Genomic DNA, 15,507 nt, shown 5'->3' on the forward strand with positions numbered 1-15,507 from the left:
AACATTAAATTATTGAATACAGTTTTCAGGTATTTGTATAACCATAATCACAGTAATATTATGAACACTTCAACAATATTCAACAAATTACACATAACATAATAAAATATATCAACTGTAGTACAGTAAAACAAGTATCACTCATAGAACAGCAAAATATATATCAGTTGTGGTACCGTAAAACGTTTATCAGTTGTGGTACCGTAAAACGTTTATCAGTTGTGGTACCATAAAACGTTTATCAGTTGTGGTACTGTAAAACATGTATCAGTTGTAGTACCGTAAAACATGTATCAGTTGTAGTACCGTAAAACATGTATCAGTTGTAGTACCGTAAAACATGTATCAGTTGTAGTACCGTAAAACATGTATCAGTTGTAGTATCGTAAAACCTTTATCAGTTGTAGTACCGTAAAACCTTTATCAGTTGTAGTACCGTAAAACCTTTATCAGTTGAAGTGTAGTGAACATGGATCAACTGTAGTACAGTAAAATGTACTAATAAGCCTTGTAATAAATAAATAAAAGAGCACATATGACATGATGAAAGCATAATATTTACTGGTTTTCACAGTAAGTGATGTAATATACTAAAACACGTAACTGTACTTATATTTTTTAGGAGACATGGGAGACAGAGGACATCCAGGACGTGTAGGTCCCAGGGCCCACCTGGGTTACAGGTTAGTCCATATTAATACCACAATGTTCATACTAAGTTGGCAACAAATCTGTAAAACATTGACAATTTCATTTCATTAATACAGGCCATGACACAATCAGGACACTGAAACCTCTCGGACAAATAAACAAGTTTCATTATTTTAATGATGTAAGTCTTGTTACTATTAAGTTACTAAATGGTGTATTAATTCTTTTTAAAACATATTAAGCTGGCAAATTAAAAGCAGTAGTTATAAAAAATGTAAGTTTTTGTAATTGTTACACGTAAAACATGACGTGTCTTGATTGAATGGTTTTCTACATATCACCTTTAAAAAATAATTTATTTTTATATTCTTATGGACTGATAGATTTGTTTTTAATACAACTATTTCTAATTCTTATTCAGTGTTCAAAATAACACTTATCTAAACACATTTTGTCTGAACTGAATTATTGGTTACTTAAAAAAACAATTTCTCACTGAGGCTGAGACGTATATTTTCCTGTTTTCCCATCAGACCTCAACTGGTGCAGATCTTTCCCATTATAAATTAGAATTACTGCATCTGATGTATGGAAGTAAAATGTGTTAGAATGTATTTGTTGTCATCCCACCTCATGATGATATATGGTTCCCTTCTGTTACCAATAAGATGACTAAACAGAATGTACAATAACTGGGTGCTGACCTGCTACCATCACTAGAGTAGTGAGTTGTAACCCTAATTATATGTAAGTAATTTTGATGTTCTTGACACAGATAGCTTAAAAGACAGTGTGTAAAGTGATGTTAAAATATGTGATGATGAAGTAATGAGACAAGAGGATGATAGTTCTACATCTAGTGATGATGATGAAGTAATGAGACAAGAGGATGATAGTTCTACATCTAGTGATGATGATGAAGTAATGAGACAAGAGGATGATAGTTCTACATCTAGTGATGATGATGAAATAATGAGAGAAGAGGATGATAGTTCTACATCTAGTGATAATGATGAAGTAATGAGACAAGAGGATGATAGTTCTACATCTAGTGATGATGAAGTAATGAGACAAGAGGATGATAGATCTACATCTAGTGATGATGAAGTAATGAGACAAGAGGATAATAGTTCTACATCTAGTGATGAGGATGATGAAGTAATGAGATGAGAGGATGATAGTTCTACATCTAGTGATAACAACCAAGATAATGAATTTGGACCCAGCATAACATTTTGACAGTAGGAAATATATGTCCCAGTTACAGGAACTTGGTTAAAAAGAATAGCTCAGTTAATTATGTTTTAATTGATACAAGAATTGTGGTCTACTTCAGTTTAATGTAACTATTTAAAAGACACAGTATGTTCAAGGTTTTTCTCACTTTTTGTGCTAATAATACAGTTTATAAACCATTGTTAATTTGAATTTTTTGCTTTACAAATGAAGGGTTTAACAGGACCTGTAGGACCTCCAGGACCAGCAGGACTTATAGGACTTAACGGAATTGATGGAAAACCTGTAACTATAAATATATATGATGGATAAGTGAACATAATTGTTTTGTAATTGTGTCTTTAAATATAGAACAGTAATGTAACAATTATAATTAAAGTTATGTATCCTATTATTATAAACTAGAATGTTTATAATTTTACTGTGTACAACATCATATTTTTCAACATGTTAATATATCCCTATGATGCATACCTTGTAAATATTATATTGTTCATGATTAATCTGTGTAGAAATCTTATTTTTTCAAGGTATTAACATATCTCTACTCTAAATGAAAACTGAATAATTGCAGGGACCTCCAGGACCACCTGGACCACCAGGACCTGAAGTATGTTTTTTTAATTCAGTGTTCCTGTCTGTATTATTTGATTTTTATATTTCTGTGAAATAAAATGTAAACATGAATATGTGAATGTGAGAACCATTACAGTAAAATGTAAATATGAGTATGTGAATGTGAGAACCATTACAGTAAAATGTAAATATGAGTGTGTGAATGTGAGAACCATTACAGTAAAATGTAAATATGAGTATGTGAATGTGAGAACCATTACAGTAAAATGTAAATATGAGTGTGTTAATGTGAGAACCATTACAGTAAAATGTAAATATGAATGTGTGAATGTGAGAACCATTACAGTAAAATGTAAATATGAGTGTGTGAATGTGAGAACCATTACAGTAAAATGTAAATATGAGTGTGTGAATGTGAGAACCATTACAGTAAAATGTAAATATGAGTGTGTGAATGTGAGAACCATTACAGTAAAATGTAAATATGAGTGTGTGAATGTGAAAACCATTACAGTAAAATATGAATGTGTGAATCATTACAGTAAAATGTGAATGTGAGAACCATAACAGTAAAATGTGATTGTGAGAACCATTACAGTAAAATGTAAATGTGAATGTGTGAACCATTACAGTAAAATGTAAATGTGAATGTGTGAACCATTACAGTAAAATGTAAATGTGAATGTGTGAACCATTACAGTAAAATGTAAATATAAATGTGTGAATGTGTGAACCATTACAGTAAAATATTAGTATGTGAATATGAATGTGAAAATCCTCTTCTCTTTCATCAGAGAAAAAACATTTGATAATATATTTTATTTTTCCAGGGTGACACTGGGATAAAATTTGATAGATATGGTAGTATACGAGGCCCAAAGGTAACCAAATAATTCTCAAAAATTTCTCAATGTGGTTAACAATGTGCTAAATAAATTATATACTTTTACCAGTTGATGAGCCGTATATTATAAACTAATCTCGGTGTAGATAAATGGAAGAGATTAAACCTGGAACACTGAAACACAACTATTGAAGTTAAAGCATATTTAAACTTCAAAATAACACTAACTGTTAACTTGATAGAGATTTTTGTATGGACATTATCAAATTTCATAGAACTCCGTAAGTATAACTTCTATATTATGATCTAAATATTTAATATTTGATCTTTTAATAACGTTTACTCTTACAAATATTTTGTTATCTGTTTAAAATCTCTTGGTTTCACTTTGAATGTTTTAATTTTAAAAGTGCCATACATGCTTAAGTAAGCTTTTCGTTTCAGTTCTAATATCTTGAATGTTACAAGATGTTACATTTATTTGTCTAAATACTAGCATAATCTGTTGAAGTTATTACAATTAATAAAATATAATATCTTGATATATTATTAAATAAATTTAAAGATTGTGTTTTTGTATTTTCAGGGTTCAATAGGTAAAATAGGATCTCCAGGACTGGTGAGTAATTATTTCTATTTACATTGAAAATTTACTGAGTTAGTCTTAAAGCTGGTACAACCTTATATAATTATTTCTATTTACATTGAAAACTTACTGAGTTAGTCTTAAAGCTGGTACAACCTTATATACTACAACTCATTTTTAATAAACCTAAAAGAAAACAATTTGAGGCAAGTCAATAATTTTCTGTTTTTATTCTTTCAGGTGAGTAAAACTCAAGCCAGTAGTAATAGATTTGTTTGTCTTATACCTCTATAATATCAGTATTAAACAATTATTTATATTTACATAAATTACATGAAAGAACATAAGTCAGCCAGGTGAAAGATAAAACAGTTTGATTTTTTTATTATAAGGTTTATAATTAAATAGGTTGAAAGTTATATCACCAATATGGTTATATTTTTAAAGTTGTTACTAATTGTATTAAGATAATTACATTCTTTAGTATCACAACAATTGTTATTAATATTACATTGTTGATTCTGAACATGTAGTTTTAGGTTAAACATCTCACAAATAATTTTATTTTAAGCCTGGTGAGAGAGGTGCTCCAGGAGAACGTGGCCCACAAGGTTTCCAAGGTCCTATAGGTATCCCTGGAGCTTCAGGAGCTCCAGGAATTCCAGGTGAACCTGGAAGTCGAGGACAACCAGGAATGCCCGGACTTCCTGGCTCTTCAGTAAGTGTTGACTATTTGTCTTAAGCTATGTTTGCTCCTTAGTGTTCAATTCTTTGTTGTCGGTTGAAATCTTTTTATTATTTACTGTATAAAATTATCACTAACCATCCTTGAGTGACATGGGTCCATATTATATAGTGGAAAATTATCTTTAACTATCCCTCAGTATATATTAGATAGTAGAAAATTATATTTAACTATCCCTCAGTATATATTAGATAGTAGAAAATTATATTTAACTATCCCTCAGTATATATTAGATAGTAGAAAATTATATTTAACTATCTCTCAGTATATATTAGATAGTAGAAAATTATATTTATCCATTTTTGAGTGATGTGAGTCCATATTATTTTCAGTAGAAAGTTATCTTTAACCATCCTGATTGATACGAGTCCACTAATTTCGACTGCAATCTATACAAAAACAAACTCTGTATATTAAGGTCATTGATGTATAATATCTGGGTTTACTCATGTGCATGTTGCATGTATTAATGAAATGAGTATAGTGCACATATTAAGTATCTAATTGTTTATTGTGTATTATTCAACTTGTATGATTAAAGAATTTGTAATGTTGGTTTGATATGCTGAACAAAAAAGGTATTTATAAACCTTATTGAAGTTTGATTGTTTATGGTATATTATTGAAATTTGTTTGTTTATGGTATATTATTGAAGTTTGTTTGTTTATGGTATATTATTGAAGTTTGATTGTTTACAGTGTATTATTTTAGTTTGATTGTTTACAGTGTATTATTTTAGTTTGATTGTTTACAGTGTGTTATTTTAGTCTGGTTGTTTACAGTGTGTTATTTTAGTCTGGTTGTTTACAGTGTGTTATTGTAGCTTGATTGTTTACAGTGTGTTATTGTAGCTTGATTGTTTACAGTGTGTTATTGTAGCTTGATTGTTTACAGTGTGTTGTTGTAGCTTGATTGTTTACAGTGTGTTGTTGTAGCTTGATTGTGTACCATGTATTATTGTGTTCAGGGAAGAAGTTTCTCAGAAGAAGAAATGAGAGAGCTGTGTTCTTCTGTACTGCAAGGTAAGGTTATAAAAAACGTGGTTAAGTAGACATACTGTCCTAACTGCATCATTGTAAGGTATTAATTGGATTTGCTTTCGTCCTCTGATAATGAATAGATGGTTGCTTTCTGTTGAAACATTTCATGCAAAATTATTCAAAGGTTATGAGTTGTCTCTAATTTGAAATGTAGAGTATAAAGAGAGAGCAAACAGTCAACACAACTAACTGTTGGGCTACTGTTTACCAAGGAATAGTAGCATTGACTGTCAAGTTATGACACCCTCATGGCTTGAAAGGACGAGTGTGTTAAGCTATGAGTTTTGAACCTGCCAGTCTAAGATTGTAAGTCAAACACCCTGTCTGTGTTGGGTCAAGCAAAATATCTCTTGAGAAACAACTGGTGGCAGAAAAAAAAAAAAAGATCTAATGCTCTATTTTAAATTGGTTTTAAATTTCAAGTTGAATAATTATGAAGACACAAACTATCTTTACCGCTATTTCTAGGGTTAAATGGATACATTTCATTTGAAATGTTTCTGTGATTTGATAGCTAGTATTATTTAAATTGTAATTAAACATTTCTAAAGATAAAATCTTCTTAATCTAATTTGTAAGAAAATTTCAATTAGTAAATTATTCTTTTAAAAATAAAACTTATTTTCCAATATTTTCATTTGTTTGTACACATTAATATTTTTGGTTAGGGTACAGTAAAACGTCTTTGGTAAGTTTTATATTTCACTTCAAAGCTTCAATTCCTTGTAAATTGTGTATTCAAATGTTTTACTTCATCAAATATGTAACATTGCTTTATTTACTGGTCTTAACAAACAGTAGTTGTAATTGCCTTACCCTAGTATACTTTAGTAGGCTTAACATGTAAAATAAATTGATACAACCATATTTTAAACTGCTGATCTTAGTGCCTTAACAGGCAACAATAACAAGTGTAAGTTGATTACTTCATGAACAGCTGTTAACTTGTTAATATAACAAGTCATAAGCACATCTGAATGAAGGTTTAACTACAGCAGAATTTGTAATGACATACTCAAAGTTCGGGTAAACTTACTCAAAAGCTTGGTTATAATATCAGTTAGTTTTGTTAACATTAAAAATCAACAATATATATTTGTTTGTAAATATTCATTTAGAAAGATTAGCAGAATTGACAGCAAAACTTATAGGTCCACCAGGGCCTCCAGGACGAGGTAAAGATGGACGTCCAGGTCCTCCAGGATTACCAGGACAAACAGGTATTGGATAATCTATAGATACATACTTTATTACATTTGTTTAACCTGGAAGGTAGCACAGTTATAAAATTAATTGTAGTAAACCTTTATAAACTGTCAGGAAAAGTTTTCCAGGTCTTCACTGGAATGTAACTTTGTTGTGAGATAATTCCAATTTCAATCTTTGCTAGAATTTTGTTCCTAATATGTTTCTCATGTAACATTTTCTCACTAATGTTTTATTTGCTCAAAATCTATTTCACCTGCCATCTAGAAGTCAGTTTAACATCAACACGAAGCTTTCCTGGTGGTGAATACTGAGGTCATGATTAATTACTTATTTGACATGCACTCTCCTGATCTAGCAAGTTACTGAAAGCATTAAGATTCAATATTAATCTGATGAGGACAAAAGAAAGAGGTGTTGGGTTAGAATAAAGTATGGTAATTACTCATGTACTTCATAACACTTCTAACAGCCACATGATATCCTGTAAGTATGAAACATACAGTATAACAAAGTATGGTAATTACTCATGTACTTCATAACACTTCTAACAGCCACATGATATCCTGTAAGTATGAAACATACAGTATAACAAAGTATGGTAATTACTCATGTACTTCATAACACTTCTAACAGCCACATGATATCCTGTAAGTATGACACATACAGTATAACAAAGTATGGTAATTACTGAAGTGCTTTATGACACTTCTAACAGCCACATGATATCCTGTAAGTATGAAACATACAGTATAACAAAGTATGGTAATTACTGAAGTGCTTTATGACACTTCTATCAGCCATATGATATCCTGTAAGTGTGAAACATACAGTATAACAAAGTATGGTAATTACTCATGTACTTCATAACACTTCTAACAGCCACATGATATCCTGTAAGTATGAAACATACAATATAACAAAGTATGGTAATTACTGAAGTGCTTTATGACACTTCTATCAGCCATATGATATCCTGTAAGTGTGAAACATACAGTATAACAAAGTATGGTAATTACTGAAGTGCTTTATGACACTTCTATCAGCCATATGATATCCTGCAATTATGTGAAACATACAGTATAACAAAGTATGGTAATTACTCATGTACTTCATAACACTTCTAACAGCCACATGATATCCTGTAAGTATGAAACATACAGTATAACAAAGTATGGTAATTACTGAAGTGCTTTATGACACTTCTATCAGCCATATGATATCCTGTAAGTGTGAAACATACAGTATAACAAAGTATGGTAATTACTCATGTACTTCATAACGCTTCTAACAGCCACATGATATCCTGTAAGTATGAAACATACAGTATAACAAAGTATGGTAATTACTGAAGTGCTTTATGACACTTCTATCAGCCATATGATATCCTGTAAGTGTGAAACATACAGTATAACAAAGTATGGTAATTACTGAAGTGCTTTATGACACTTCTATCAGCCATATGATATCCTGCAATTATGTGAAACATACAGTATAACAAAGTATGGTAATTACTCATGTACTTCATAACACTTCTAACAGCCACATGATATCCTGCAATTATGTGAAACATACAGTATAACAAAGTATGGTAATTACTCATGTACTTCATAACACTTCTAACAGCCACATGATATCCTGTAAGTATGAAACATACAGTATAACAAAGTATGGTAATTACTCATGTACTTCATAACACTTCTAACAGCCACATGATATCCTGTAAGTATGAAACATACAGTATAACAAAGTATGGTAATTACTCATGTACTTCATAACACTTCTAACAGCCACATGATATCCTGCAATTGTGTGAAACATACAGTATAACAAAGTATGGTAATTACTCATGTACTTCATAACACTTCTAACAGCCACATGATATCCTGTAAGTATGAAACATACAGTATAACAAAGTATGGTAATTACTCATGTACTTCATAACACTTCTAACAGCCACATGATATCCTGTAAGTATGAAACATACAGTATAACAAAGTATGGTAATTACTCATGTACTTCATAACACTTCTAACAGCCACATGATATCCTGCAATTGTGTGAAACATACAGTATAACAAAGTATGGTAATTACTGAAGTGCTTTATGACACTTCTATCAGCCACATGATATCCTGTAAGTATGAAACATACAGTATAACAAAGTATGGTAATTACTCATGTACTTCATAACACTTCTAACAGCCACATGATATCCTGTAAGTATGAAACATACAGTATAACAAAGTATGGTAATTACTGAAGTGCTTTATGACACTTCTATCAGCCATATGATATCCTGTAAGTGTGAAACATACAGTATAACAAAGTATGGTAATTACTGAAGTGCTTTATGACACTTCTATCAGCCATATGATATCCTGCAATTATGTGAAACATACAGTATAACAAAGTATGGTAATTACTCATGTACTTCATAACACTTCTAACAGCCACATGATATCCTGCAATTATGTGAAACATACAGTATAACAAAGTATGGTAATTACTCATGTACTTCATAACACTTCTAACAGCCACATGATATCCTGTAAGTATGAAACATACAGTATAACAAAGTATGGTAATTACTCATGTGCTTCATAACACTTCTAACAGCCACATGATATCCTGTAAGTATGAAACATACAGTATAACAAAGTATGGTAATTACTCATGTACTTCATAACACTTCTAACAGCCACATGATATCCTGCAATTGTGTGAAACATACAGTATAACAAAGTATGGTAATTACTCATGTACTTCATAACACTTCTAACAGCCACATGATATCCTGTAAGTATGAAACATACAGTATAACAAAGTATGGTAATTACTCATGTACTTCATAACACTTCTAACAGCCACATGATATCCTGTAAGTATGAAACATACAGTATAACAAAGTATGGTAATTACTCATGTACTTCATAACACTTCTAACAGCCACATGATATCCTGCAATTGTGTGAAACATACAGTATAACAAAGTATGGTAATTACTGAAGTGCTTTATGACACTTCTATCAGCCATATGATATCCTGTAAGTGTGAAACATACAGTATAACAAAGTACGGTAATTACTCATGTACTTCATGACACTTCTAACAGCCACATGATATCCTGTAAGTATGACACATACAGTATAACAAAGTATGGTAATTACTGAAGTGCTTTATGACACTTCTATCAGCCACATGATATCCTGTAAGTATGAAACATACAGTATAACAAAGTATGGTAATTACTGAAGTGCTTTATGACACTTCTATCAGCCACATGATATCCTGTAAGTATGAAACATACAGTATAACAAAGTATGGTAATTACTGAAGTGCTTTATGACACTTCTATCAGCCACATGATATCCTGTAAGTATGAAACATACAGTATAACAAAGTAGGGTAATTACTGAAGTGCATTATGACACTTCTATCAGCCACATGATATCCTGTAAGTGTGAAACATACAGTATAACAAAGTATGGTAATTACTGAAGTGCTTTATGACACATCTATCAGCCACATGATATCCTGTAAGTGTGAAACATACAGTATAACAAAGTATGGTAATTACTGAAGTGTTTTATGACACTTCTATCAGCCACATGATATCCTGTAAGTATGAAACATACAGTATAACAAAGTATGGTAATTACTGAAGTGCTTTATGACACATCTATCAGCCACATGATATCCTGTAAGTGTGAAACATACAGTATAACAAAGTATGGTAATTACTGAAGTGCTTCATAACACTTCTAACAGCCACATGATATCCTGTAAGTATGACACATACAGTATAACAAAGTATGGTAATTACTGAAGTGCTTTATGACACTTCTATCAGCCACATGATATCCTGTAAGTATGAAACATACAGTATAACAAAGTATGGTAATTACTGAAGTGCTTTATGACACTTCTATCAGCCACATGATATCCTGTGAGTATGAAACATACAGTATAACAGAGTAGGGTAATTACTGAAGTGCATTATGACACTTCTATCAGCCACATGATATCCTGTAAGTGTGAAACATACAGTATAACAAAGTATGGTAATTACTGAAGTGCTTTATGACACATCTATCAGCCACATGATATCCTGTAAGTGTGAAACATACAGTATAACAAAGTATGGTAATTACTGAAGTGTTTTATGACACTTCTATCAGCCACATGATATCCTGTAAGTATGAAACATACAGTATAACAAAGTATGGTAATTACTGAAGTGCATTATGACACTTCTATCAGCCACATGATATCCTGTAAGTGTGAAACATACAGTATAACAAAGTATGGTAATTACTGAAGTGCTTTATGACACATCTATCAGCCACATGATATCCTGTAAGTGTGAAACATACAGTATAACAAAGTATGGTAATTACTGAAGTGTTTTATGACACTTCTATCAGCCACATGATATCCTGTAAGTATGAAACATACAGTATAACAAAGTATGGTAATTACTGAAGTGCTTTATGACACTTCTATCAGCCACATGATATCCTGTAAGTATGAAACATACAGTATAACAAAGTATGGTAATTACTGAAGTGCTTTATGACACTTCTATCAGCCACATGATATCCTGTAAGTGTGAAACATACAGTATAACAAAGTATGGTAATTACTCATGTACTTCATAACACTTCTAACAGCCACATGATATCCTGTAAGTATGAAACATACAATATAACAAAGTATGGTAATTACTGAAGTGCTTTATGACACTTCTATCAGCCACATGATATCCTGTAAGTGTGAAGCATACAGTATAACAAAGTAGGGTAATCACTGAAGTGCTTTATGACACTTCTATCAGCCACATGATATCCTGTAAGTGTGAAACATACAGTATAACAAAGCAGGGTAATTACGCATTTGCTTCATAACACTTCTAACATCCACATGATATCCTATTATTGTGAAACATACAATATAACAAAGTAGGGTAATTACTCAAGTGATTTATGACACTTCTAACATCCACATGATATTCTGTAAGTGTGAAACATGTAGTATAACAAAGTAGGGTAATTACTCAAGTGATTTATTACACTCCTGTGAGGCATATAATATCTTGAAGCATACAGTAGCAACTGGCAAGTTAGAATTTATTACATCTCTAAAGAGTATTTTAGATTTGACTAAATTACCTTGATAAATTATTTTATCAAAACTTGGGTGTTTTTCTGTACAGAGAGTACACTTGCTGTTTTCTAGTAGTTGTATTAAAGAAACGTACTGCTCATAAAGAACCTTCACTTAAAAGAGTTTCTTGTTTAACCAGGTGTTCCTGGTTTGCAGGGATTTCCAGGTGAAAGAGGTTTCATGGGTATGCCTGGACTACCAGGTCCTCCAGGACTACTAGGACACAAAGGTTAAGACTCAGGGATTATTTTTATGCAAGTGTTTATGAATAACTAATGTTATAGTTTAATAAACGAATGTTAACTGTTCTGTTTATCACACTGATTTATAAGTTCTGTAAGTTTAAATTATATTTAAAATTTATTTCTATTTTTCATAGTTTATAATATTATTTTTATATCTTCTCTCAATATTTGTAGTAACACACACACACAGTTCAAAGACAATTATGTGTGTTCCTTAACACATATTCCATAAATTCAATCATATCAGCCACAACACATAAACTGTCATCATGTGTTTTACATAACACATCACCATGTCATACTTGATATATTATACATCATGTCTAATACAGAACACATACACGATGAACATCATCATTTGTACGTAACATATAAACCTGAAAGAGCATTGTGTATCACACAACACGTACAAGAAAATAAACAAGTTTTTCTTTAAGATTGGCTTACTTTATTGAAAATATTTTTTTACAACTCTTCAAGTACTAATTCAGTGCAGATAGCCGTAAAAGGCCGAACCAACCCACCCACCTAAGTAATAATTAGTCTAGAAGTGCTTAAGGTTACATATTACTCACAATGTTTTCTTATTACAGTGTGTTGGATACCACTTGTTAACTATTGTATTGGAGGTTAATCAGATACACTGAAGCTAAGAAAACAATATCTCTGTACTCTAGGATCTCGAGGGGACAAGGGTGAACGTGGTCCAGAAGGTGTTGGAATTGAAGGTCCAATGGGATTGAGAGGTTTACCAGGTACGTTAGTTTTTAAAAATTTCTTCTAAAAGAAAAAACGTAACATTTAAATTTAAAAGTGTTGTTTTCAAGACCTCACTAAGTCCATTTGACAAGAATATTATATAAATATTCTGTTATTGTCTTCACATTTACAAAATGTTACTAAAATTCATTTTCTTTTCTATGTTTTGCTTTATAAAAATGAAAGGTAGAAAAATAGTTTCCATTGAAATTTTGTTTTAGGTCAACCAGGCCCACCAGGAATTGGTCTACCTGGACGTCCAGGAGAGAGAGGCCCACCAGGAAGGCATGGGATCCCAGGGGTAAGAGGATCACCTGGACCACAGGGTCCACCTGGATACTGTGAGTTGTGTAGTTACCAAGGGACTGATCTATCTAACATTCTTCACCAACTACCAAATCCTCAAGATACTAAGGGACCGTCAAAATAATACTTACAAAATATATTTCACCTTTCTTCATAAACTGTCATCTGTTGTTGGAGATATAATATACCTTATTCATAGTTATAATAAACAATAAAACTTAACTATTAAAATAATATCACTGGATTAAACACATTCATCATGTGTCTTTACAAGGAGGGTCGTACGTTTATTACAGAGTTACGTACTCTTTCAATCATTTAACGTAAACAAACAGTGACCAAAAATTCCTCAAAAGTCTGATATGATGCATAACACGTGTGTAATTTTGGGTTGATTATGATGTACTAATATTTCCTGTATTCATATACGTAACAAACTTGCAGCACCCTATACTTAACTTATACAGGGTGAACTGCCACATAATATTACTGTTCTAAGCTGGATTTTCTAATCCTAACTTCCGCCACATGCTACTGAAGGCTCATCTCCTATTACATTTGCTACAGGCTCAAGAAAACACTGCCAGTCCTGTGTTATTTAACTGTAATTTCTTCATTTATAGAAATTCATGTATAGTTATATAGTGGTGAATTATACTTACTAATCAATTTATGTAGATTATATACTAGCTGACCTGAACGTATCCAAGGTACTGTGTAGAATTGTGAATATCTACACGTACAAATTGTTCACCTGCCGTCCTGTTTAAACTGTATTTAACCTAATATCAAAAGTACTGTTTCTCTTTCTTTTATTGGTTCTATCTGTGTATCAAAATAAACATCAATTGTACCCAAGTTCTGTTGCTTATCTTGTTCTGTTTCGACTTAAAACTTTTCAATTACATATAGTAAGCATAAACAGTGACAATATTCGAACACAATAACCTTGTTTTCAGAACTTACCAAATAATATTTCTTCACAAAGCTACATCACAAGTAACTAAGGTAAAGAAGTGGTTAGTTCATCACCTTGACAAAACAAACCACAAGTAACTGAACTAAGAAGTGGTTACTTCATGGCCTTGACAAAACGAAACCACAAGTGACTAAGGTAAAGAAGTGGTTACTTTCTGACGTTGACAAAGCTAAACCACAAGTAACTAAAGTAAAGAAGTCGTTATTTTCTCACCTTTACAAAACTAAACCACAAGTAACTAAAGTAAAGAAGTTGTTATTTCATGGCCTTAACAAAACCAAACCACAAGTAACTGAACTAAGAAGTGGTTACTTCATGGCCTTGACAAAACGAAACCACAAGTAACTAAAGTAAAGAAGTCGTTATTTTCTCACCTTTACAAAACTAAACCACAAATAGCTAAATTATAGAAGTTGTTTCTTCATGACCTTTAGAAAACTAAACCACAAGTAACTAAAGTAAAGAAGTCGTTATTTTCTCACCTTTACAATACTAAACCACAAGTAGCTAAAGTAAAGGAGTTGTTATTTCATGACCTTTAGAAAACTAAACCACAAGTAACTAAAGTAAAGAAGTCGTTATTTTCTCACCTTTACAATACTAAACCACAAGTAGCTAAAGTAAAGGAGTTGTTATTTCATGACCTTTAGAAAACTAAACTACAAGTAACTAAAGAAGTGGTATTTCATGGCCTTAACAAAACCAAACCACAAGTAACTAAAGTAAAAAAGTGGTTATTTCATGACCTTCACAAAACTAAACCACAAGTAACTAAAGTAAAGAAGTTATATTTCATGACCTTTAGAAAACTAAACCACAAGTAACTAAAGATGTGGTTTCTTCATTACCTTGGCAAAACTAAACCACAAACAGCTAAATTCTAGAATTCGTAACTTAATTACCTTGGGAAAACAACTAAGAAGTTGTTACTTCATGACCTTGATATAAAAACCACATGCGACTAAAGTAAAGAATTCATTACTTCATGACCTTCACAATACTAAACCACAAGTAACTAAAGTAAATAAATGGTTACATCATGACCTTGACAAAACTAAACCACAAGTAACTAAATAAGTGGCTACGCCATGACCTCGACAAAATTAAACCACAAGTAACTAAAGTAAATAAATGGTTACATCATGACCTTGACAAAACTAAACCACAA

At 31.6% G+C, this 15,507-nt stretch overlaps 1 protein-coding gene across 1 annotated transcript; it reads left to right on the forward strand.

Annotated features, from left to right (window-relative positions):
* Positions 1–469: 469 nt before the first annotated feature.
* Positions 470–14,218, forward strand: LOC143241737 (uncharacterized). The gene is made up of 12 exons (XM_076484962.1): positions 470–480; positions 623–683; positions 2,101–2,172; positions 2,462–2,497; positions 3,294–3,344; positions 3,894–3,926; positions 4,465–4,611; positions 5,607–5,661; positions 6,798–6,899; positions 12,190–12,279; positions 12,973–13,050; positions 13,276–14,218. The coding sequence occupies exons 1-12, from the start codon at positions 470–472 to the stop codon at positions 13,482–13,484; spliced, it is 945 nt and encodes a 314-aa protein (XP_076341077.1). The 3' UTR covers positions 13,485–14,218.
* Positions 14,219–15,507: the final 1,289 nt, after the last annotated feature.

Source organism: Tachypleus tridentatus, unplaced genomic scaffold, assembly GCF_004210375.1.
Source record: "Tachypleus tridentatus isolate NWPU-2018 unplaced genomic scaffold, ASM421037v1 Hic_cluster_1, whole genome shotgun sequence".
Lineage (NCBI taxonomy): Eukaryota > Metazoa > Arthropoda > Merostomata > Xiphosura > Limulidae > Tachypleus > Tachypleus tridentatus.

What these genes read in the sequence shown, in the direction of transcription:
- LOC143241737 (XM_076484962.1), top strand. An exon ending in AGGGCCCACCTGGGTTACAG is followed by an intron (nt 684 to 2,100) that starts GTTAGTCCATAT and finishes TTACAAATGAAG; the next exon opens with GGTTTAACAGGACCTGTAGG. An exon ending in AAATAGGATCTCCAGGACTG is followed by an intron (nt 3,927 to 4,464) that starts GTGAGTAATTAT and finishes TTTTATTTTAAG; the next exon opens with CCTGGTGAGAGAGGTGCTCC.